This window comes from Carcharodon carcharias, chromosome 1, assembly GCF_017639515.1.
Source record: "Carcharodon carcharias isolate sCarCar2 chromosome 1, sCarCar2.pri, whole genome shotgun sequence".
Lineage (NCBI taxonomy): Eukaryota > Metazoa > Chordata > Chondrichthyes > Lamniformes > Lamnidae > Carcharodon > Carcharodon carcharias.
Window position 1 is genome coordinate 23,122,345 of NC_054467.1, and position 22,091 is coordinate 23,144,435.

At 38.5% G+C, this 22,091-nt stretch overlaps 1 protein-coding gene across 7 annotated transcripts in view; it reads left to right on the forward strand.

The window, feature by feature from the left end:
- The window catches only part of LOC121277314 (TBC1 domain family member 14-like), a 76,586-nt gene extending 54,801 nt beyond the window's left edge, over window positions 1–21,785 (forward strand). For all 7 annotated transcript variants that reach the window (XM_041186619.1, XM_041186630.1, XM_041186649.1 and 4 more), the window contains 8 exons: window positions 383–489; window positions 4,070–4,150; window positions 5,061–5,149; window positions 8,626–8,697; window positions 10,677–10,805; window positions 14,958–15,067; window positions 16,865–17,123; window positions 18,488–21,785. In XM_041186619.1, coding sequence (XP_041042553.1) covers window positions 383–489; window positions 4,070–4,150; window positions 5,061–5,149; window positions 8,626–8,697; window positions 10,677–10,805; window positions 14,958–15,067; window positions 16,865–17,123; window positions 18,488–18,553 — 913 coding nt within the window. In that variant the 3' untranslated portion in view covers window positions 18,554–21,785. The remainder of the gene's footprint in view (window positions 1–382; window positions 490–4,069; window positions 4,151–5,060; window positions 5,150–8,625; window positions 8,698–10,676; window positions 10,806–14,957; window positions 15,068–16,864; window positions 17,124–18,487) is intronic.
- The last annotated feature ends 306 nt before the right edge of the window (window positions 21,786–22,091 follow it).

A 22,091-nucleotide genomic window follows, 5' to 3' on the forward strand; every position in this document is an offset into this window, starting at 1 on the left:
TCAGATGTCTCTCTACTTATGCGATCATTTGGTCTTAATGCTGCCTCATCTGGTAAAGGAGCTGAGAATGCAGTCCAAAAGGAAACATTCTTGCAAGGTGCAAATTTCAATAAAAGAACAGTCTCGCAGGAAATTTCTCCTAATGGGATAGGAATGAGGTTGGAATTCTTTCAGAGAATGTTTGTCATAGGTAATCTGAACATGGGTAACACTGGCATTTATTTTGGCTAAGTGACATGATTTGGATTTATTAAAAATTTAACTTTATCCTGGACAACATTTGAAAAACAACAGTGACTTTGTTTCTTGTATGTATGTTTATAGTTATTTAGATTTATTATCTATAGTTGAAATAGTTTTTTTAATTTAAAAAACCCTGAAGGTGTCATTCTCGTAAAGTTCGTGATCTCTGGTGGCAAGGTATTCCTCCAAGCGTAAGAGGAAAAGTGTGGAGCTTGGCAATAGGCAATGACTTAAACATTACTCATGGTGAGTGTTGCACAGCTACCTACCTGTAATTGTATAGATAAATTTAAAACATATCTGCACTGTTTTCTAGATAAGGACGTTAGTGAGTCTCTCTGCTTTGATTTCAAAGAAATCAGAAATTATGTTTTGCTATGGTTTTATATAGCTGATGAGAGGGCAAGTTTAGAGAGAAGTACTAGAATGCTGGATGGGATGAGGAGGGAGGTGATGTATCTGATCTGTTAGGCAAATTATACTTGAATCCAAGAGAATTTCTAATCCCTTTTTTTTTTGTATCTTCATACTTTTCCTGTACACACAGATTCTCTTACAATCCTTTTTCCTGCCTGTTTGCGGTATGCCTTCCATTTTCCTGCTGTTTACATTTCTAGCTTATCTGTCTCAATCACTGAATTATATTTCTGTCTCCTGGCTTGGGTTATAAGTTAAGATCTGCTGTTGAGAAATGTAACTGTGGACCAGATTAAAACCATAGAAGGCATATACAGTACAATTTACCAGTTATGAGTTAGTTCTAGTTGCTTTGTGATAGTGATATAATGTTTATTCTATTTTCATCCTATTAACTGTGATATGTTTCTCACTCTTCTTCCCTACCCTGTTTCAAAATTTCTGTTTTCAGGCGAATGCACTGGTTTCACAGAATATGGAAACATAGAAAATTCACAGTGCAGGAGGAGGCCTGTGCCGTCTGAAAAGGCTCTATCCCTCCTAATCCCACTTTCCAGCTCTTGGTCTTGTAGCCATGTAGGTTACGGAACTTGAAGTACATGCTCATGTATTTTTTAAATGTGATGAGGATTTCTGCCTTCACTCTTTCAGGCTGTGAATTCAACACCCTGGCTGTTCACTGGGTGAAAAGATTTCTCCTCAGCTCCCCAGTAATCCTTTTGCCAATTATTTAAATCGATGCCCTCTGGTTATTGATCCCTCTGCTAATGGAAATGGATCCTTCCGATCCATTCTTATCTTGGCCCTCAATTCTATACAGCTCAATTAAATCTCACTTCAGTCTGTTCTGTTCCAACGGAAACAGCCTCAGTCTGTACAATCTTTTCTCATAGCTAAAATTCTCCATTCCTGGCAACATTCTCATAAATCTTCTCTGTACCCTCTCTAGCGTGATTGCCTCCCTTTCTGCACTGCGGTGACCAGGACTGTATGCAATAATTTAGCTGTGGCTTAAGTAGTGGTTTATGCTGTTCTAGTATAACTTCCCTGCTCTTAAATTCTGTGCCTTAGCTAACAAAGGAAACTGTCCCATTTGCCACCTTATAATCGCCTTTTCTACCTGTCTTTCACCTTCAGGGATCTGTGGAGATTCACTTCAAGGCCCCTCTCTTCCTCTGCACTTCAGTATCCTACCATTTATTGTGTATTCCATTGCCTTGTTTGTTTTCCCCACCCCACCACCTTATACATCTTTGACTTCAATTCTATTTGCTACTTTACTGTGCATCTGACCAGTCTGTTGATATCTTCCGCAGACTATACTTTCTTCATCACTAGCAGCTGCGCGGCCAATTTTTGTGTAATTTGCGAACTTCTTAATGCCCCCTATGCTTAAGTCCAACTTAGTGATATACACCTTAAAAAGCAAGGGAAGTATTACTGAGCCCTGCGGAGCACCACTGGAAGCTGTCTACCAGTCTCAAAAACATCCATTGACCACTACCCTTTGCTTCCTGCCACTGAGCCAATTTTGGATCTAACATGTCACTTTTACTTTGCTGACCAGTCTGCCATGTGGGACCTTGTCAAAACCTTGCTAAAATTTATATGTGCACTGCCTCAAATGTGTTAGCATCAACTACCCTCCTGGTTACTTTCTCAAAGAATTCAGTCAAGTTAGTCAGATGTGCTCTTCCCTGAACATGCCAACTGCCCTTGATTAATGCATTCCTTTATAAAGGACAATTTATACTGTCCCTCAGAGTTTTTCCTGATAATTTGCCCACCTCCAAGATTAGACTGACTGGCTTGCAATTACTTGGGCTATCCCCTTCTTCCTTTTTGAACGACGACACAATGTTAGCAGTTCTCCAGCACCATAACTGTAACTCGAGTGAGTTGGGAAATGATGGTCTCAGCTTCTGCTATTTTCTCCTTTGCTTCTCGTAGCAGCCTGGGATACGTTTCATTCAGGCCAGGCAATATACCTACTCTCAGAGATTAAACCCCTTAATATTTTCCCTTTTGCTATGTTTATTCCATCCAATATTTCACACCCCTCCTTAACTACAATGCCTGCATCAAGCCCAACTTTTGAGAATACAAATGCAAAGTATTCTTTAAGAACCATGCCCATGTCGTCAGCAGGCTCCTTTTTGATCTCCAGTAGGCCCAACTCTTTCCTTAACCACCCCCTTTTTTTTCAGTTGTAAAATATCATTGGGTTTTCCTTGATTTTACTTGTCAATATTTGTTCATGACCTTTTTTTGCTTTCCCAATTACCCTTTTAATTTTACCCCTGCACTTTCTATACTCCTCTCGGTTTTCCACAGTATTAATTGCTAGGTACTTGGCAAGCTTCTCTTTCTGCATTATCCTGCCCGATGTGCTCTTTGACATCTACAGGGCTCAAGATTTGAGAGTGCCATTCTTTTTCTTTGTTCTGAACCCTCTATCTCCTCCTTGAATGCCTACCACTGCTGAAACATAGCCTTCACATAGCCATTTCCAGTCCACTTTTGCCAAATTCCATCTCCGCTTAATAAAATGGGACCTTCCTCAATTCAAAGCTTCTAGTTTTGTGCTTCTCCATAACTACCATAAATCTAACTGAATTCTGATCACTACCACCAAAGTGTTGTCCCACTGATATCCCTTCCATCTGCCCAGCTTCATTCCCTAAAACTAAATCCAGAACTGCTCCTTCACTTGTTGAGCTTGTACCTGCTGCCTGCAAACAAATTCTGCTTTAACACTGTGAAATGTCGTTATTCAAGCCGCAGTATCAAACTAGTTTGCAAACAGAAGTCTAGATTTATGCTGCTTAGATTGCAATTATGTAATATCTTTGTGATAGTGAAAAGCATTGACATGAATTTGACACAAAACAAAAGCGAAATACTGGAGGATGTTGGAAATATGAAATAAAAACAGAAAAGGTTGGAAATACTCTGCAGGCCAGGCAGCATCTGTGGAGAGAAAAACATTTAATTTTTTAGGTTTGTCACAGATGCTGCCTGACTGACATGGATGTGACATTTTTTGGGGTGATATGTACATCCCTACACAGGCAAGACTGGTTTCTCATCTTTCAAAGCTTTTGAGTATTTGTAACACAAGTAATTTATGATTCTTGTATTCTGTTGAGAGCCACACTTTGTGGTAGCAAGCTTCTCTGAGGCACCTAGTTATGCAACAACTAAAATGAGATCAGCTTGATTCTAAAGCACATTGTGATATGTATTTCTTTCTTTGCCCTGTTCCTGAAATTGGCATGCTATTTTCATCTAATGTGTTATAAAATTGTTTCACTTCAATTAAATCTTTTTAATTTAAATTGAATTCTTTTTCATGTTTGAATTTCTTCAGAAATTACAAATTCACTTTTCAAATAATTTTGTCTTTCAGAACTGTATGATATTTGCTTAAGTCGGGCTAAAGATAAATGTAGATCTCTCAGTACAGCACACTCTGATGTTGACAGTGAAGGTATTTGTTTTGAATGCTTAATGATGCTCCTGGAGGGGCTTGAATTGAAGTAGTATGTTCATTTCGTATTTGTTACTGTTACAAATATTGCATTTCTGCAAGCAGTCAATATTAACATCAATTAAACATATACCATTCAGTGTCGATATTAATAAGGAAGGGTCGACCCTTAGGCTTGTTTGGAGGTCTTCATAATGGATGAGGGGGTGGGGGAAGAGCAAGGGATGAAAAAGAGAACTGAATAGTTTTAAATGATTAGTTAGGCCATCAACAGCAGACTGCAACATTCAGCAAGCGCTTGATAATGCGTCGGAAGCTCAATCCTTCCTTACTATCAGTTTAGTATCTTATATTGAGGCTCTTTTTATACAGTTTCTCACCATGCATCTTGGTATGAGGACGGGATAGTCAGAGCTGGTAACTGATCTCATGCCCAACTTCTTTGTGTGATTTCATCTAGCAGCCTATGTAACAAGTACTATAGCTCTAGTGGTAGGGTGACCGAAGACACTGAATTTATGGTCTGCTGGTTTGATGCCCAGTCACTTTGATTGCTGGACGGATTTTAAACCTAACCCTACCTTCAATCTCTACTGGAAACGAACCTGTTCAATTCCTTAGTGGTCAACGACAAAAAAATCAAATTAGTTTTTATAAAATTGAAATACTTTTTTTTCCTAACTGGGAAACATAGGAAATTATACTTGATATTCTTTAAAAAAAATGTATCAGCTACCATGTTAGCAGTGAATGAATTGTTTAAAAAAAAAAGTCCTTTCTGGTATCTCAATACTTAAATATTTGGTTGTTCATTGAAGAGTCTCATTTTTGCAGCATCACAAACTAAGCTACTGAGCAATGTGTTATGTGGTATAGAATAATTGTATATGTTGCTACTTTCCTGATCTAGGATTATCTGTAGCAGACAGGGAAGCCAGTCTGGAGCTCATAAAGTTGGACATTTCTCGCACCTTTCCGAACCTTTGTATATTTCAGCAGGTAAATGTTTTCAACCTTTTGATTTGTGGAACTGAGGTATGTGTACACACATACCTATGTGTGGATACTAAAATGGTGGGTGTCCACCCAGTAGATTGGTCTTGGAAATATCTGTACTGAATCATTACAGGTCCAAACAATTGTCCAGATACAAAATATACTGGAAACTGAGCTTGTTAACTTGACTTTTAACTTGTTGAACATTTAATGATTAGGACATATCTCAGTCTCTTAGCCCTCTTCTACCTGGTGATTTCCAAAGATGGACTGCAGAGCTTGTACAAAAATATCCCCAATATTCTATCGACATAATTCTCCACGTAGATCTTTTTATATAATGAAAGCCAGTTTTATATCATCACAGAATTGTATAAAATGTAGAAACTTAAAATGTAGGCAATTATTGTTATTCAGCTTCTATAGAAATATATTTGATCTTCCAGATAGGCTTTCCAATTCTACTGTAATAAACTGCAAAGTTTTAACAACTGCAACACCATTGTCCAGTTCTTTGCTAGATCATTGAACAATGATTGTCATTTAAAACAAAAACAGAATTACCTGGAAAAACTCAGCAGGTCTGGCAGCATCGGCGGAGAAGAAAAGAGTTGACGTTTCGAGTCCTCATGACCCTTCAACAGAACTAGGTGAATCCAAGGAAGGGGTGAAATATAAGCTGGTTTAAGGGGTGTGTGTGTGTGTGTGTGTGTGTCTGTGTGTGTGTGTGTGTGTGTGTGTGTGGGGGGGGGGGGGGGGCGGGGGTGGGGGGGTGCGGGGGGGGAGGAGAAAAGTGGAGGGGGGTGGTGTGGTTGTAGGGACAAACAAGCAGTGATAGAAGCAGATCATCAAAAGATGTCACAGACAACAGAACAAAAGAACACATAGGTGTTAAAGTTGGTGATATTATCTAAAAGAATGTGCTAATTAAGAATGGATGGTAGGGCACTTAAGGTATAGCTCTAGTGGGGGTGGGGGGAGCATAAAAGATTTAAAAATATTTTAAAATAATGGAAATAGGTGGGAAAAGAAAAATCTATATAATTTATTGGAAAAAACAAAAGAAAGGGGGAAGAAACAGAAAGGGGGTGGGGATGGAGGAGGGAGCTCAAGACCTAAAGTTGTTGAATTCAAAATTCAGTCCGGAAGGCTATAAAGTGCCTAGTCGGAAGATGAGGTGTTGTTCCTCCAGTTTGCGTTGGGCTTCACTGGAACAATGCAGCAAGCCAAGGACAGACGTGGGCAAGAGAGCAGGGTGGAGTGTTAAAATGGCAAGCGACAGGGAGGTTTGGATCATTCTTGCGGACAGACCGCAGGTGTTCTGCAAAGCGGTCGCCCAGTTTACGTTTGGTCTCTGCAATGTAGAGGAGACCACATTGGGAGCAACGAATGCAGTAGACTAAGTTGGGGGAAATGCAAGTGAAATGCTGCTTCACTTTAGTGCCCTGCCGTCCATTCTTAATTAGCACATTCATTTAGATAATATCACCAACTTTAACACCTATGTGTTCTTTTGTTCTGTTGTCTGTGATATCTTTTGATGAACTGCTTCTATCAGTGCTTGTTTGTCCCTACAACCACATCACCCCCTTCACTTCTCCACCCGCCCCCCCCCCCCCCCCCCCCCCCGGCCCCCACCACCACACACCTTAAACCAGCTTATATTTCACCCCTTCCTTGGATTTACCTAGTTCTGTTGAAGGGTCATGAGGATTCGAAACGTCAACTCTTTTCTTCTCCGCTGATGCTGCCAGACCTGCTGAGTTTTTCCAGGTAATTCTGTTTTTGTTTTGGATTTCCAGCATCCGCAGTTATTTTGTTTTTATCTCTAATGATTGTCATTTATTGGATCCCCATGGGGGAACTGTAAACCAAAATAACAAAATTTACCAAATGACCTCCAAAGAAGAAATTACGAACAAGATTTCACTTTTTGCAACTTTTACTGTAACTCAAATCCGAATTAACTTAAATTATACATAAATTAACAGGCATATGATACCTCAAATTAAAAGGTAAATTTCACTTTAAACAGTTGATACAACAAAATACATCTCATGCAACCACAAGCATTACCTAGCTACACAGTTCCACAGCATACAGTTCTTTAATTCTTGCAGGGCAGGTTGGATGGTCTATCCAATAACAGCTTTCACATGTGAGTTTCACGACCAAGATTATCATCAGCAAGGCATACTTCTAGAACCCTCTCTGCCTTGGCTCACAACAGTCCTGATGGTGTAGCTGTCCAGAATTTCTTTTCAACCAACAAACCAATAACACCCTTTTCATGGTTTGGCCACTTCTGGGAAAACACTCAGCTCTTTAGCGTGTCTCAGGAATCCGCACAGCTTTCCAGTTTTCAGACCTTTTTAGCCATCTTTTACAGTAACTCCAGAAGCTTCTGCCTCCCATTCACCGAACAGAAAAAATGACTTCCTGAGATGGATTTGTAGCTTCTCCTCAGAAGAGTTTGGTGTATTCCTGTTTCTGTATCTTATGTGCTTTCTCTTTATGTTTGCATTTGGGCCTTCAACCTCCAGCTTTTCTGCTTGAAGCTCTCCTTTGTGTCTGGCAACATGTCGTCTGTATCTTCACTTGCTGTTGGTACTGGTTCCAGGTCAAAGGTCGCCAGGCTACATGGAGAATATTTTTTATCCAAGAACATTACAATTGTTCCCTTTGTAATTGATGCAAACTCATAAAAGTCGTTTCAGAACATCTTACAAACAATTGCAGATTCCAAAGACATTTTAACGAAATTACAAATTTTCCTTGCTGTACTTAAGCTCAAAGGCCATCATACATCATTGATATAAGAACGGCTTTCTAATGGGCCAAATTACTTCCTTTTGTACTGCAATGTTCTATGTAGTTTTTAAATCTATATATTGTGTAGTATTGTGCTGTTTTTAAGCGGGCTCCATTTCTAAAATAAAAACAGAATTACCTGGAAAAACTCAGCAGGTCTGGCAACATCGGCGGAGAAGAAAAGAGTTGACGTTTCGAGTCCTCATGACCCTTCGACAGAACTTGAGTTCGAGTCCAAGAAAGAGTTGAACTATAAGCTGGTTTAAGGTGTGTGGGGGGAGGGTGGAGAGAGAGAGACACAGAGAAGTGGAGGGGTTTGGTGTGGTTGTAGGGACAAACAAGCAGTGATAGATGAGGACTCGAAACGTCAACTCTTTTCTTTTCCGCCGATGCTGCCAGACCTGCTGAGTTTTTCCAGGTAATTCTGTTTTTGTTTTGGATTTCCAGCATCCGCAGTTTTTTTGTTTTTATTTTTTTTTTTGTTTTTATCCATTTCTAAAATGATATACTTAAGAAACTTCACATACTGCATTCCATTTCAAGTTAGTCCTGTTACAGCAGCCTTTAACTAAAATTATATTTGTATTGCCATCTTTTCTACAGGTATTGTGTCTTGAAATATCTCTTCATTACTTTGGAATAAAACAAACATCTAATTATTTTCACAGGGAGGTCCATATTATGATGTACTACACAGCATTCTAGGTGCATACACCTGTTACAGACCTGATGTAGGATATGTAAGTCTCTTACATATTTGCCATGCTTTCAGCTCTCTACTGCTCTCTCCTTTAAGATTTTCCTTAAAAACTACCTTTTGACCAATTTTTTTTGGTCACTTGCTTTGAACATTTCCTTCTGTGACTCAGTGTCAAAATTTGTTTGATATCACTCCTGTAAAGCACTTTAGGATATTTACACTAACAACACTGTATAAATGAAGGTTGTTTAAAAATTAAATGAACTACAATGGTTAACAGAGTTCTTTGTTTGATTTCAAATCTATAATGAGCTTAGAAGTATCCACACTACCTCTAGAGAAAGGTTGAGAGTGCTTCCCTGTAATAATAGTCAAATTTTAGTTTAATCCAAGGCAAACTAAGACGAAGCAAATTGAGCAACCAGCAAGTCAATCACTATAATTCCTTTATACATCCTTGTGATGTTGGCAGAGCTCTGAGCGCAGGTTGTCTGTTTGGGAAGGATCGTGGTGAAGAAGTAAGCATTTGGGAAAATGCAATGAGAAGAGAGAGACATAATATTGCTAATTTTTAAAAGCTGCAAATGCTGAAAATCTGAAATAAAACTAAAATGCTGAAAATTCACAGAAGGCTTGTTGACAAGACAAAGGACAAATTACTATTTTAGGTGTAGATCTTTTCAGTACTGACAAAAGGCCCACATGAGAAATCTTATCCTTTCTGTTTACAAATGCTACTGTAATGCATCTTTTTCTTCTGTCCAAAATTGGTGGTGTTATTATTTGTGCTGACTATAATTTTGATGTCCTTGTTACTTTGAAAACATTAATGTGAGTGTGAAGGATTAAATCATGTAATTTCGCTTATCCAGACCAATGGGTCAATATGCTGATATACTCCAAATCTTGGACCTTTCCATATATAGGTTTAGAAAAGTGACACGTGCTTCCCAACTTGCTTCTGCTTTGTTGGCATTCACACTTTGCGTAGAGGGAATTGGAATATCCGTTGCCTGTATCCTCTTCACCTCACTAGCTAACACTTTGCTGTGTGATTTTTGAGTTAACTCGTCTGAAAGTCAAACTTAGTGGTAATTTCATTGCTGCGCATTATTGCATGCACCTGTTTCTGTACCATAATGTTAGCTCCAGCATGTTATATTGGAGTTGGTCTGTTGTACTCCAGTATTAGCTGCTTAGGTGGTTTCACCAAAGATTGACTAGATGGTTCAAAAGTGTAATTTAGCTGCTCTATAATAGGATCTTCATGTTGCTTCTGTAAGTTTCAACGTAAAAATCAGAGTGTGACGAGGGCTTTAGGTCTAATTTTGTTGCATGGCAATGGATGGAACAAAAGCTGCCGCAGTACTGTACTGTACGATTGCCTGTGGACTATGTTAGCACTGAAGAGCAAGGTGCCACTGAAGAGCAAGGTGCCACTGAAGAGCAAGGTGCCACTGAAGAGCAAGATACCACCTAGATAGTGACATCAGAAATTATTCTGTATAGGAGGCATTAAGGTATTTAGCCGAAGTTAGTTGTATCTGTTGCGTTAGGATGCAATTAGTAACTCAGTGTCTATTGAAAAAAGTATGCATTTTTTGGGAGGAGAAAATGAAATATTTGGGTATCACTTGAGTGTGTTGTAAATGCTTTAATTTATTAATATCAGTTATGTGTGAAAGATATACTTTACAATATTTTGATTTAGTGTAAAACTATAATTTGTTTAGTGCTAATGTTTAAGTAGCAATATACAATGTGTGTGACATTGACATAGATAGTATTGTGTTTTCTTCAATCATTAAATTATACGTGCAGCATTTATAACGTTACTTGGGTAAATTAAAAGCAATAATTCAATCTTAAGATTTTGAAGTTAATATTTGAACTGTTCTCTCTTGTTCTGTGATCAACTTTCTGATTTAGTTAGTCTTGTAATTTGTTTCTGTATAAAAGTTATTCACGTGACTAAATTACAGCCACTATATGTTAACTCTGAATTTTATCTCTCAAAAGGTACAGGGAATGTCATTCATTGCTGCTGTGTTAATTCTAAACCTGGATACTGCAGATGCCTTCATTGCCTTTGCTAACTTATTGAACAAACCATGTCAAATGGCATTTTTTCGTGTGGACCATGGCCTTGTGAGTATTTCAATGCCTTAGTCTTGTCATTATGAAAGTTCCTTGGCTAACGCCAGTTGTCTAAGGAAGCTGATAAGCTTATCATTTTAAATTGTGTGATTAAGTGGCAGAACCAGAATTTAAGTAATATTTTGCCCAAAGAAGGCTGGTCATCATCACTTTCTCAAGGGCAGTTAGGGATGAGCAACAAATGCTGACCTTGCCAGTGATGCTCATATTGCATGAAAGAATTTTATTTTAAAATGGGCAAGTTTTATTCATTCTCAGCTAGGATTTTTTTTAATTAAATATGGAAAGGTAAAAGAAAGGATAGAATTAGATACAGAGCAAATTATCAAGATTTTGTCTGCAATGCAATACAGTATTAATGAACTGAACCCCTGCATATGATTTTTTCAGATTGCTTTTATTTGCAATTTTGTAATATTACTTTATGACATGGTGCAGAAACTAATTGACCGTATACAAAAACTTTTTAGTAGTAAGGTTTAATATAGAAATGTGGGTATTGTATACAGAAATTTTAATATTGTTTTAAAAAATTACTGAATGGTTTGATTTAAAATAAAAAATTGCTTAACAATGTGTAGAGTATTAAAACATGACAAGTTGTTTACAGCATAGCCAGTCTCTGCTTAAAGTACTGAATTGCTGCATTATACCATGTGCCAAGCCCCAGTTGAGATGGTCAAAAGGTTCATGCACCTCTGCAACCAATCTCTAGAAGGTGCTGAAAAACAGAACTCATTGCTTGAGAGGGGTGGGGGAGAGTCAGAAGAGTAGAGAATATCTCCTTGTACACAACTGCCTCTAGTTTCAACCAACATGTACAACCAACTCTAGCATAGCAACCTTGGATCGTTTTCCATCCCAATCCCTTGAGTATTCAGGCCAGTTAGTAGCAGTACCCAAGATCAACTAATTTAGCATATTTTGGAGATTGGACCAGAGATCCTACGAATGTGTAAGGCGCTTTGAGTCACTGGGTAAACTTACTGATATTAGTATAATTGTAGCTATTACTTTCAAGCTAAAAATATGCATGTAGTTAAGCATTTTTAGAAACATAGAAACATTGAAAATAGGAGCAGGAGTAGGCCATTTGGCCCTTCGAGCCTGCTCCACTATTCATCATGATCGTGGCTGATCATCCCACTTTCTCCCCATATCCTTTGATCCCTTTCGTCCCAACAGCTAAATCTAACTCCTTGAAAACATACAATGTTCTGGCCTCAACTACTTTCTGTGGTAGTGAAGTCCACAGGCTCACCACTCTGGGTGAAGAAGTTTCTCCTCATCTCAGTCCTAAATGGTCTACCCTGTATCTTCAGGCTGTGACCCCTGGTTCTGGACTCCCCCACCATCGGGAACATCCTTCCTGCATCTACCCTGTCTAGTCATGTTAGAATTTTATAGGTTTCCATGAGATCCCCCCTCATTCTTCTGAACTCTAGCGAATATAATCCTAACCGACTCAATCTCTCCTCATATGTCAGTTCCGCCATCCCAGGGATCAGTCTGGTAAACTTTCGCTGCACTCTATCTATAGCAAGAACATCCTCCCTCCGATAAGGAGACCAAAACTGCCCACACTATTCCAGGTGTGGTCTCACCAAGGGCCTGCATAATTGCAGCAAGACACCCCTGCTCCCGTGCTCGAATCCTCTCGCTATAAAGGCCAACAAACCATTTACCTACTTTACCGCCTGCCACACCTGCATGCTTACCTTCAACGACTGGTGTATGAGGTCACCCAGGTCTCATTGCACATTCCCCTCTCTCAATTTATAGCCTTCAGATAATCTGCTTTCCTGTTTTTGCTATCAAAGCAAATCACATTTATCCACATTACTGCATCTGCCATGCACTCAGCTTGTCTAAAACACACTAAAGCATCTCTGCATCCTCCTCACAGCTCACCCTCCCACCCAGCTTTATGTCATCTGCAAATTTGGAGATATTACATTTAGTACTGTTGCCAGAGGTCACTGGTAACGGCTATTGGCTTAGTACAGAGAGGAGAAGAGTCAATTCTCTCTCAACTCTCAATTCGCTTTATTCATATCGTTAGATCATCTATATATAGCTTATATATCTGGTTAAATATAGACATGCAGTTTACAGCAGGTTATACAGTTTTATACCCAAAGCTAGGATCTAAATGCACACCCACTAGGTTTCTCTGACACTCCCTGAGTGGTCACAGAATATAAAAGCTAATACCCGAAAAAGAGAGCTGACGTTGGCCAAGCATTCCGTTCTCTCTCTTTTGCGTCTCTATATTGCTGGCGTAGGTTCTTCTACTTCCGCAATGGTTGTTCTCTGGAGTTCTCGCTGCCTCCACGCCCGATATTCTCCATTCTTATACTGAATCTTATCTCTTCAAACTGTGCTGTCTCTCTCCCGTTGGTTTAGGCTTGCTTGCCTATGGCATCTTCTCATTGGCTCTGTCCCAAGGACTTAGGTACCTCATTACTCCTTTCCCAAATAAGGACTTGTGTCTTATCACATTCCCTTTGTTTTTCAAGAAACTCAGCTACTTCAAACCAGCGACTGGACTCTGGTTACTTCAACTCAAAAGTTGCTTTTGCCTGTGTCAGCAGTTCGGGTGCAGCCCCTGGCCAACAGTTCCTTCAACTAAATCATTAATATATATTGTGAATAGCTGGGGTCCCGGCACCGATCCCTGCGGTACCCCACTACCTGCCATTCAGAAAAAGACCCCTTTATTCCTACTCTTTGTTTCCTGTCTGCCAACCAGTTTTCTGTCCATCTCAATACACTACCCCCAATTTCATTTGCTTTGATTTTACACGCTAATCTATGTGAGACTCTGTCAAAAGCCTTCTGAAAGTCTAAATAATCCATATCCACTGGCTCCCCCTCATCAACTCTAATAGTTACATTCTCGAAAAATTCCAGTAGATTTGTCAAGCATGATTTCCATTTCGTAAATCCATGCTGACTCTGTCTGATTCTGCCGCTGTTTTCCAAGTGCTCAGCTATTAAATCTTTTATAACGGACTCTAGAATTTTCCCCACTACCGATGCCAGGCTGACTGGCCTATAATTCCCTGTTGTGTCTCTACCTCCCTTTTTAAATAGTGGGGTGACATTAGCTACCCTCCAATCTGTAGGAACTGTTCCAGAGTCTACAGAATCTCGGAAGATGACCACCAATGCATCCACTATTTCTTGGGCCACTTAAGTACTCTGGGATGCAGATTATCAGGCCCTAGGGATTTATTGGCCTTCAATCCCATCAATTTCCCCAACACCATTTTCCTACTAATACTGATTTTTTTCAGTTCCTCCCTCTCACTAAACCCTGTGTTCCCCAATATTTTTCATGCAAATCTTAATAGAATTTTGATATATAAAGTGCAACCTGATATAAATTACTCTTCATTTACTGAATAAACAAAAATGCTGTACCTGTTGGCTGCCTTACCAAATATAGTCGCAACAACTTAAAGCATCCATGTTTAAATCGGACAGCTGCTTTTATTTGTCAAAAAACAATAACCTTTATCAATTTACATTAAAGTCCATTTCAAAGTTGCTGCTAACAACATCTTAAGTTTATTTTGGGGAAAAATGCAGCTGTGCTTACTACTTTGTAGGGTGAAAAGACAGGTTGTTTTAATCTGGTGGATACAAAGGTAGGTCTGGGCACTATATATGTTAAAGAGCCTGGTTTGTCAAGCTTAAAAAATGGGCATGGATGGAGCAGTTAGACTGAATGACCTAGATAAACCTTTATAGATGAGAGCAAAATGTATTCAGAAAACCTCAGTCCCTTAAATACGAACAGGAACGTTTGCCAGAAGTATTAGTGGGTACAAGGTTGAAAATATTTTATACTGGCAATTGCAGGTGGCAGACAAATCATGTTCATACTAACATGCCTGCTTTAAGCTGTATAGCATTGTTTTATGAATAATGTTATTGCAAATTACGTTTTAAAAGGCTTAAAGGTTGTTGGAGAAAGTTTCAGTGACTAATTGATGGTGATCTGAAATTGAGACTTTAAATCTTGGTAGGTTAAGTATTCTTACTGGTCATAGCTTATTCTAATTAATAGGACTATTGTTTAGTTTTTTTGTTATTGTAACAATAGTTTGATGCACACTTTTTCACCTCCCCATATAGATGTTGAAATATTTTGCAGCCTTTGAGGTATTCTTTGAGGAAAACCTACCAAGGTTATTTGCACATTTCAAGAGAAACAATCTTACCCCAGATATTTATTTAATTGACTGGTAAGCAGCCTTCTCCCTGCTGTCTGAAGCTTTTAATGCTATATTTATGTAAGTTTCTCTCGCTGTCTCTTCTGGTCGCGGCAGAGGGGTGTTAATTACTAAAGTTTAAACTATTTTTAGACGCGCTCTTTCATTGAGCTTTTCTTAAAATAAACAGCTCCTTGAAATGTTGAATGATTTGATTCCTGGAATGAAAGCATTCGTTAATCCAATTCTCATACAATCATATATGCATGGTGCCTAAAAGCTTTTGGCTCTTATTTAGTTTACAAAAGGATAATCTTAGAGACAATTCTAACTAACATGCTGTGTTAGAAGGCGAGGTATAATTGAACTCTTTCTCAGGGTGGTGTACTCCCTCACAGTGATTGGGGAAAGCTAATGGGAGAAGTTCCATTTTCTTAAGCCAGAAAGGAGCGATTTGAAATTCATTTATTTAAATTAATGGGGCTTCTAGTTCATTATTTAGCATGTTTGGAATTTTTTTTTTTTGCTATGGGTTGGGAATGCTTGTTAGATACACCAGACTTGCCATGGCATTAGAGCATTAGACTACTGCATATATACATAATTGAGTTCCCTTTTAAATTTATTCATTCTGTCTTTATCTTTAGATTTCCCTAATAAATTCTAATGTCCATATTAATATGGAAACTAATTGTACCATCCCCACCACTAACACTGTTGCATATTAAACTGCCTATATAAGTTAAATAATGCTAATCATTATCTAGTGTCATGAGAGTCAGTTACAAAGGTGCCATTTATATAAGTTTCAGACAGTGCAAGAAATGGTTACCCTGTACTTAACTAATTAAAAGGTTGTGTTGATTTCGGTCAAAAGTCAGGTGTTCATACAGTTTCAGTGAGCTGTTCACGCTTTGTTGAAGTACGATCACTTAGTGATGAGATTCTAACAATTGCTAAGTGAAATTTCCTGCTTTTTTAAAATAAAACTCTGGTTACTCCCCTTTTTGCTTTTATCATCCACTGTGTACAACAGGCATATCACATTACTACCAATACATGAGTTGTAAATGATGGAGGCTGTTTAAGTTTGTTATACTATAATTATACCCTTTGGCGGGTAATAGCACTGCAGCACCTCCACTGATGGAAGGGTGTAATTACAGTATGACAAATTTTGAATAGGTAATTTCTATTATAAACATGGACATTGACAGTTATTATGGAAAAAGTCGATGGATGGTGCACAAAGATGTAACATTTGTATTACATTGTGCCTATTGTTTCACAGATTTTATGTATTTGTGTTGTTATTGAACATTTGCAATCGGTTTATTTTTATTATATCAAGGACTTATGAAGATTGTAGAGAGTGAAAGAATTGACATGGACAAATGTCTGCCTTTTCTTGTTTAAGCCCTGATACTATGAAGGGCACATGTTCATTTTTCAGTTATTTTTTAAAGTTGTTTTTCCTTAAAGTATCATATCTGTTTCTATAAATTGTACAAGTGGTCCCACTGGACAAATAAAAAACTGGGAATTCTACCATGTTCATGTTAAGGTCCTTATGTAGGAATAGGGCTTCCTTCAAGTGTTAAGTAGACGTTTAACAGGAAATGTTTTGAAACTGGCATGAATTTGATGCACTAAAGGGAAAGCCATCTGGATTGACTTGAACAGCACATTTTTATTGGTAGAACAATTTTCTAAAAAACTTTGTTGCCAGGTGTCCATTATTCTTTGCTCATTTTGAAACAAATATTTGACTGCGACAAGTAGCACTGAAATGATATTGAAGGCATAATAATTGTGTTTAATTCCCTTCAGGATCTTTACTCTCTACAGCAAATCTTTCCCTCTGGACCTTGCATGTCGTGTCTGGGATGTATTCTGCCGAGATGGAGAGGAATTTCTTTTCAGAACTGCTCTGGGGATCTTAAAGCAATATGAGGATATTTTGACCCAATTGGATTTTATCCACATGGCACAGTTCCTGACCAAACTCCCTGAAGATATGTCATCTGAGGATCTGTTTGGAGCCATTGCAACTATTCAGTTGCAGAGTAGGAATAAAAAGTGGGCTCAGGTGCGAATGAAGTAAAACTCTTATCAACATAAGAGGGAAAAATATTGTAATTTATTGATGCTAAGCATTTTTTTCTTCTGTTGATATTCAAATTGAATTATTGAAAAAATAGGAACTAACTTCCAACTTTTTTCAACAGAATATAAGGCATTTGGTATAACTGGGCTGAACTTTATTGCTTGTTTCAGGACCCTGATATTTAGCTGAAAAGTGGCCACCTAGCCCGTACTTGCCTGTTGTGGGATTTTTTTGGCAATTTTACTTCTGTTGGCCCCTTATTAGCCATCTGCGGGCCCTACATCCTACTAAGGACAGTGATGGGCTACTGATGCTGCCGACAGAATTAGAGGGCTAACAGCTCTGAAGCCTTAGCAGCACCACCAGGAGAGGTGGGTGCTGCTGATGCAGATCGGAGATCTTGGGGGCACCTTAAGATGGATGCACCTTTGTTGGAGGTAAGTACAAATTAAAATTCAGGATGGTCAAGGGGGCAGGCCCTGCTGATCATAGGGCAGAGCCCTCTGGGGAGTATCGTTGGGGCCCCGGGGTTACCTTACCTGCCCAAGGTCTCCTCTGTGGGCCGTGGAGTCTCAGGCTCTCATGGCTTCCTGGACTATTGCCTTGTCCTTTCTCTGGTGAACCTCATGTGAGCCCTTCTCAAACACACACAGACACACACACACACACACAAACACCCCCCCCCCCCCCTCAAAATATTTAGGTTAAAGCCCTCTCTGGAGTCCTGGTTACATGATACTGGTCCTAACACAGTTGAGGTGTAGGCCATCCCCAACGGTACAGCTCCCTCTTTTCCCAGTACTGGTATCAGTACCCTGTGAATTGAAATCCATTTCTCCTACACCAGTCTTTGAGCCATGCGTTCAACTCAGCTCGTGGCTCAGGCAGTGATTCAGAGATTTACTTTTGTGGTTCTGCTTTTTAATTTAGATTCTAGCTACTCATAGTCCCTCAACAGAACCTCTTTCTTATCCTGCCTGTGTCATTGGTACCCACATGCATCAGGACAACCTTCCCGTCCCACTCCAAGTTTGTCTCCAGGCTAGAGGAGATGTCCTTTTAACCCTGAGACCAGGCAGGCTACACAGCCTTCGGGACCCATGCTCTCAGCTGCAGACAATGGTATCTATTTAAGTATATTGTTCCCTATAACAACTACATTCCTTTTTACATCCACCCTGCCCCTCCCCACCCCCCCACTTGAATGGCTCCCTATACCACAGTGCTGGATCAGTTTGCTATCTCTGATACAACTCTATTCATCAAGACTTAACTCCAATAGATAACCTGAAATTCTGCAGTGGTTTCATGAGTCTTAAATATTTTTTAAAAATTTTCTCTTTCAGGTATTGTCAGCACTGCAGAAAGATACAAAAGAGGTGGATAAAGGAAGCCCAGCTCTGAAACGATGACCTGCATATTTGAACGTTTGAAGGCAGTTTGCAGTACATTATGTCCGCTGTACTCAAAAATGCAAATCAGACTTTGTAAATTGCAGTACTGGGGTTCTTACTGTGACTTACAACAATCCATGAGTTATCTGATATATTGGCCTTAGCCTTAAAAGAATACATTTTACATAATTGAAATCAAGGATGCAGCCTTAAGAATATTGAATAGCCACATCTCCTACCTATCACGTGATGTTACTTTAGTTGAACAATTTTAAACTTCATTAATGTAGTACAACAGAAGTGCTTACTTCAGTTGTGTTTGATAAAACTTTATATAAAGCATTTTAAATGGGTGGCATATAATATACTGCCAGCAAAGTCACAAATTTGATCAACATGTGATTTGCAAAGTGCTCATGTCCACTCTTCCAGAACATGTAACAAAATGGGTTCATAAATTTGAGAGCATAGTTCTCCTTTCAGCTCAGTCGCCCTCACTTCATGTCACTTATGTCAGGAGATTTAGGAAATGTTGAACTTAAACCATAAGTTAGTCTTTCCAACCGTTTTATAGCTTTTTATAGCTGGAAGCATCTAACTTCAGCTCAGTTTCAAAGAAATTTTGTACTTCACCAACCCCTGTTTATAGCAGTTTTTTAAAAATGGAGAACTGCATTCCTAGTAATTTGACCTACATCTGATCTCACCTTGAGTTAAAGGAGAAGACAGAACTGTGGCTGCATCCATTCATCATAAACTGTTTAGAATCATACTAATGAATCGTTCAATAAGCTTTACTTTACATTGAAATACACTCTCATTTTGCTGCTTGTGCAAACAATTACCAGAGTAATGTTAAACTTAGTGAATAATGTATAAAAATATGATTTTCAGTAGCAAAGCAAGTGTTTCTTTTTGCAGGTCATGCACACTGTAATGCAGTTTCTACATTGGCATTATTGTTATAAAACTTTCATATTTCAATTGTGGCCAGTGCTACAGGAACATGATTACATGTATATTCAAATTGTATGCACATTAATATTTCTGATCTTTCCCCTCCACTTCTTTCCAAATGTGAAGTTTCTCTGTTCTCCTGAAATTAATAATTAGTATGGGTAGACTTGCATGGTAGCATACCCAAGTGCCCCTGGTTCATTTTGAGCCTAAACAGTGACAGTTGTACGCATTTCTACAATGGGGCATAACTGACATTCACAGTTGCCCCCTTTGCATCCAACATGCATGTTCCAGCACGAGTCTTTCGATACTGAGTATGAGCACAGGCCAGTTTTTTTTTCTCATCAACCATTAAAAAATGATTTCTGTATCTTACTGCAAGCCCACCATCTGTGTGCAGAGATCAGTTGACTTGCACAAACCAGTGCAACTGTAGAGGCTGTTTAGCATAAACAAACACTAAGGTACTTCTGATAATAAGATAAGACATGCAGAAGAATCTAGCCTAGTACTGGATTGAATCCTAATTCTGTTAAGCTTTGTTGTTTGGTATTGGAATTTTTTAGTCCTGATACATGTTGGGATGAGTTCTGAATTAGTGCTAATGTGCAATATGTTCATCAGGACAGTCGCTGATTAATACTATGTCCAGTAACATCCTGACCTGTGAGCTCTCACCAAAAGTTTAAACTGGCAAAGTCAAATTGCGTGGCTAGATTTTATGTTCTATGCTCACAGGGGTTAAAGAGGTCGACTTTTGCGAAAATACTTCCCAAAGTATTACATTCCCAATTAAACTCAAACACTGCTCATTTTTCACCTTTACAAGGCTTTATGATTAACGTACAATCAAAGGGTATGTGTGTTTAAATTTGCCATCTCTATTTGCACATCTGAAGACATGAGAACTTCGGGTTTATGAACAAAAAGATGTGATGACCTCTTGAGTCTCAGTGTCAGTTTGGTTTTTGTACATGTGATCTGAAATTTCCTTTTGAGGAAAATAGATGGCTTCACTATCACCTGTCTTGTAAACTGCTTCACACTTTGATCGTTATGCAGACTCCTCAGTGAATTGATCTGTTGTAGGACTTAAATCAGCAGAGACACCAAATTGTTGGTATATCTGGAAACCTTGTTTGTAACCAAATGCAACAAGAGATTCTATATTTTCCAGGTTTAAAAATCTGAATTCAATGAATCAAAAACATGTAATGTTACACACAGTTTAGGAATATGTTTTAATTTGGGTAATATGCAAAATTAACAGGTCAATTTAACGATTATTTATCTGGGTTATGCAAAACTTTGTCACCAAAAGTGGAGGTACAGTACAGTAAAGAGGTACAGTACCGTGCACAGGACCACTATCTCAAGGAGGAAATAGCTATAAACTAAACCTCTCCTTTCCCACTGACTGCTGTAGGAGATGGTGAATAGTTGGATATCGAAGGCCTGTTAGCAGAAAGTGGCTTATTTGCACTTGTGTAACACAATACCTTATATGTTTGTATAACTGGTATTTGTGAAGCTACTTTTTTCCCCAGTTGTTTGTGTGCAGTACTTTTACCATTTAGTGCTTTGTATAGATGTCATCACACAATGAAAAATTATTGTGGTAGTGTGAAGAGTTAAATGCTGCAATAATTAAATATTTGCACAGTTTCTTTTGAGAGAATTCATCATGAAATATCCCTCATCTGGAGTGTAGTTGAGAACTTTTACTTTGATTAGATTTGAGGTACTTAGTGACAAGCAATGCAATTACGATGTATATATAAGTCTCAATCAAATTAGATTTTTTCAAGTTGTACAGATTGAAATGTTTAAAGACTGTGTTTATATCTATTTTGGAGGACCATGCACAGTACCCTTTCATTTTAACTGCAGTGTGATTTGTTTCTTACATTTGATTTTTTTTTTTGAGACGGGTAACACTCCTATTTTCTGGATTTTGCAAAGTTTCTGCTGTTTTGCCACTGGAAGTGATTTTCACACATTTTAAATGTGCTTCATTAATTGTACAATCATTAGAATGTAATTGACAGTTTCAACATTATGAACTAACATTTTAAAAAGCACGCCTGTAGTTTTAATAATGGTACATACTCTATTAATCCTTGCAGTATGTTTGGCTGTAAATGCTTTAAACTGAGCAAACTGGGAAGTGTTTACTCAGCTGATGTGAAAGGAACTATACTAAGTACAGAATATAAGACTTTCCTTCAAATGTAAATAAGATGTTTTCCTAAAAGAAATAACTCTGAATAAAGACAGACTGATAGTGAAATGTTTGGCCTTTGTCAGTCTTTAATAAGATCCTGCAGCACCACACCCATGACCCTGTTTCTTTTGTTACTAAGTTCAGAAAATGTTCTGGAAACCGATTTAAATCAAAATAGTTCATTGAGACACTTGTCGTCAATATGGTAGATCATAAGAAATAGGAGCACGAGTAGGCAATTCGGCCCCTCAAGCCTGCCCTGCCATTCAATAAGCTGATCTGTCCAAGGCCTCAACTCCGCGTTCATGCCAGCTCCTCATAGCCTTTAACTCCCTGATATTTCAAAAATCAATCTACCTCCTCTTTAAATAC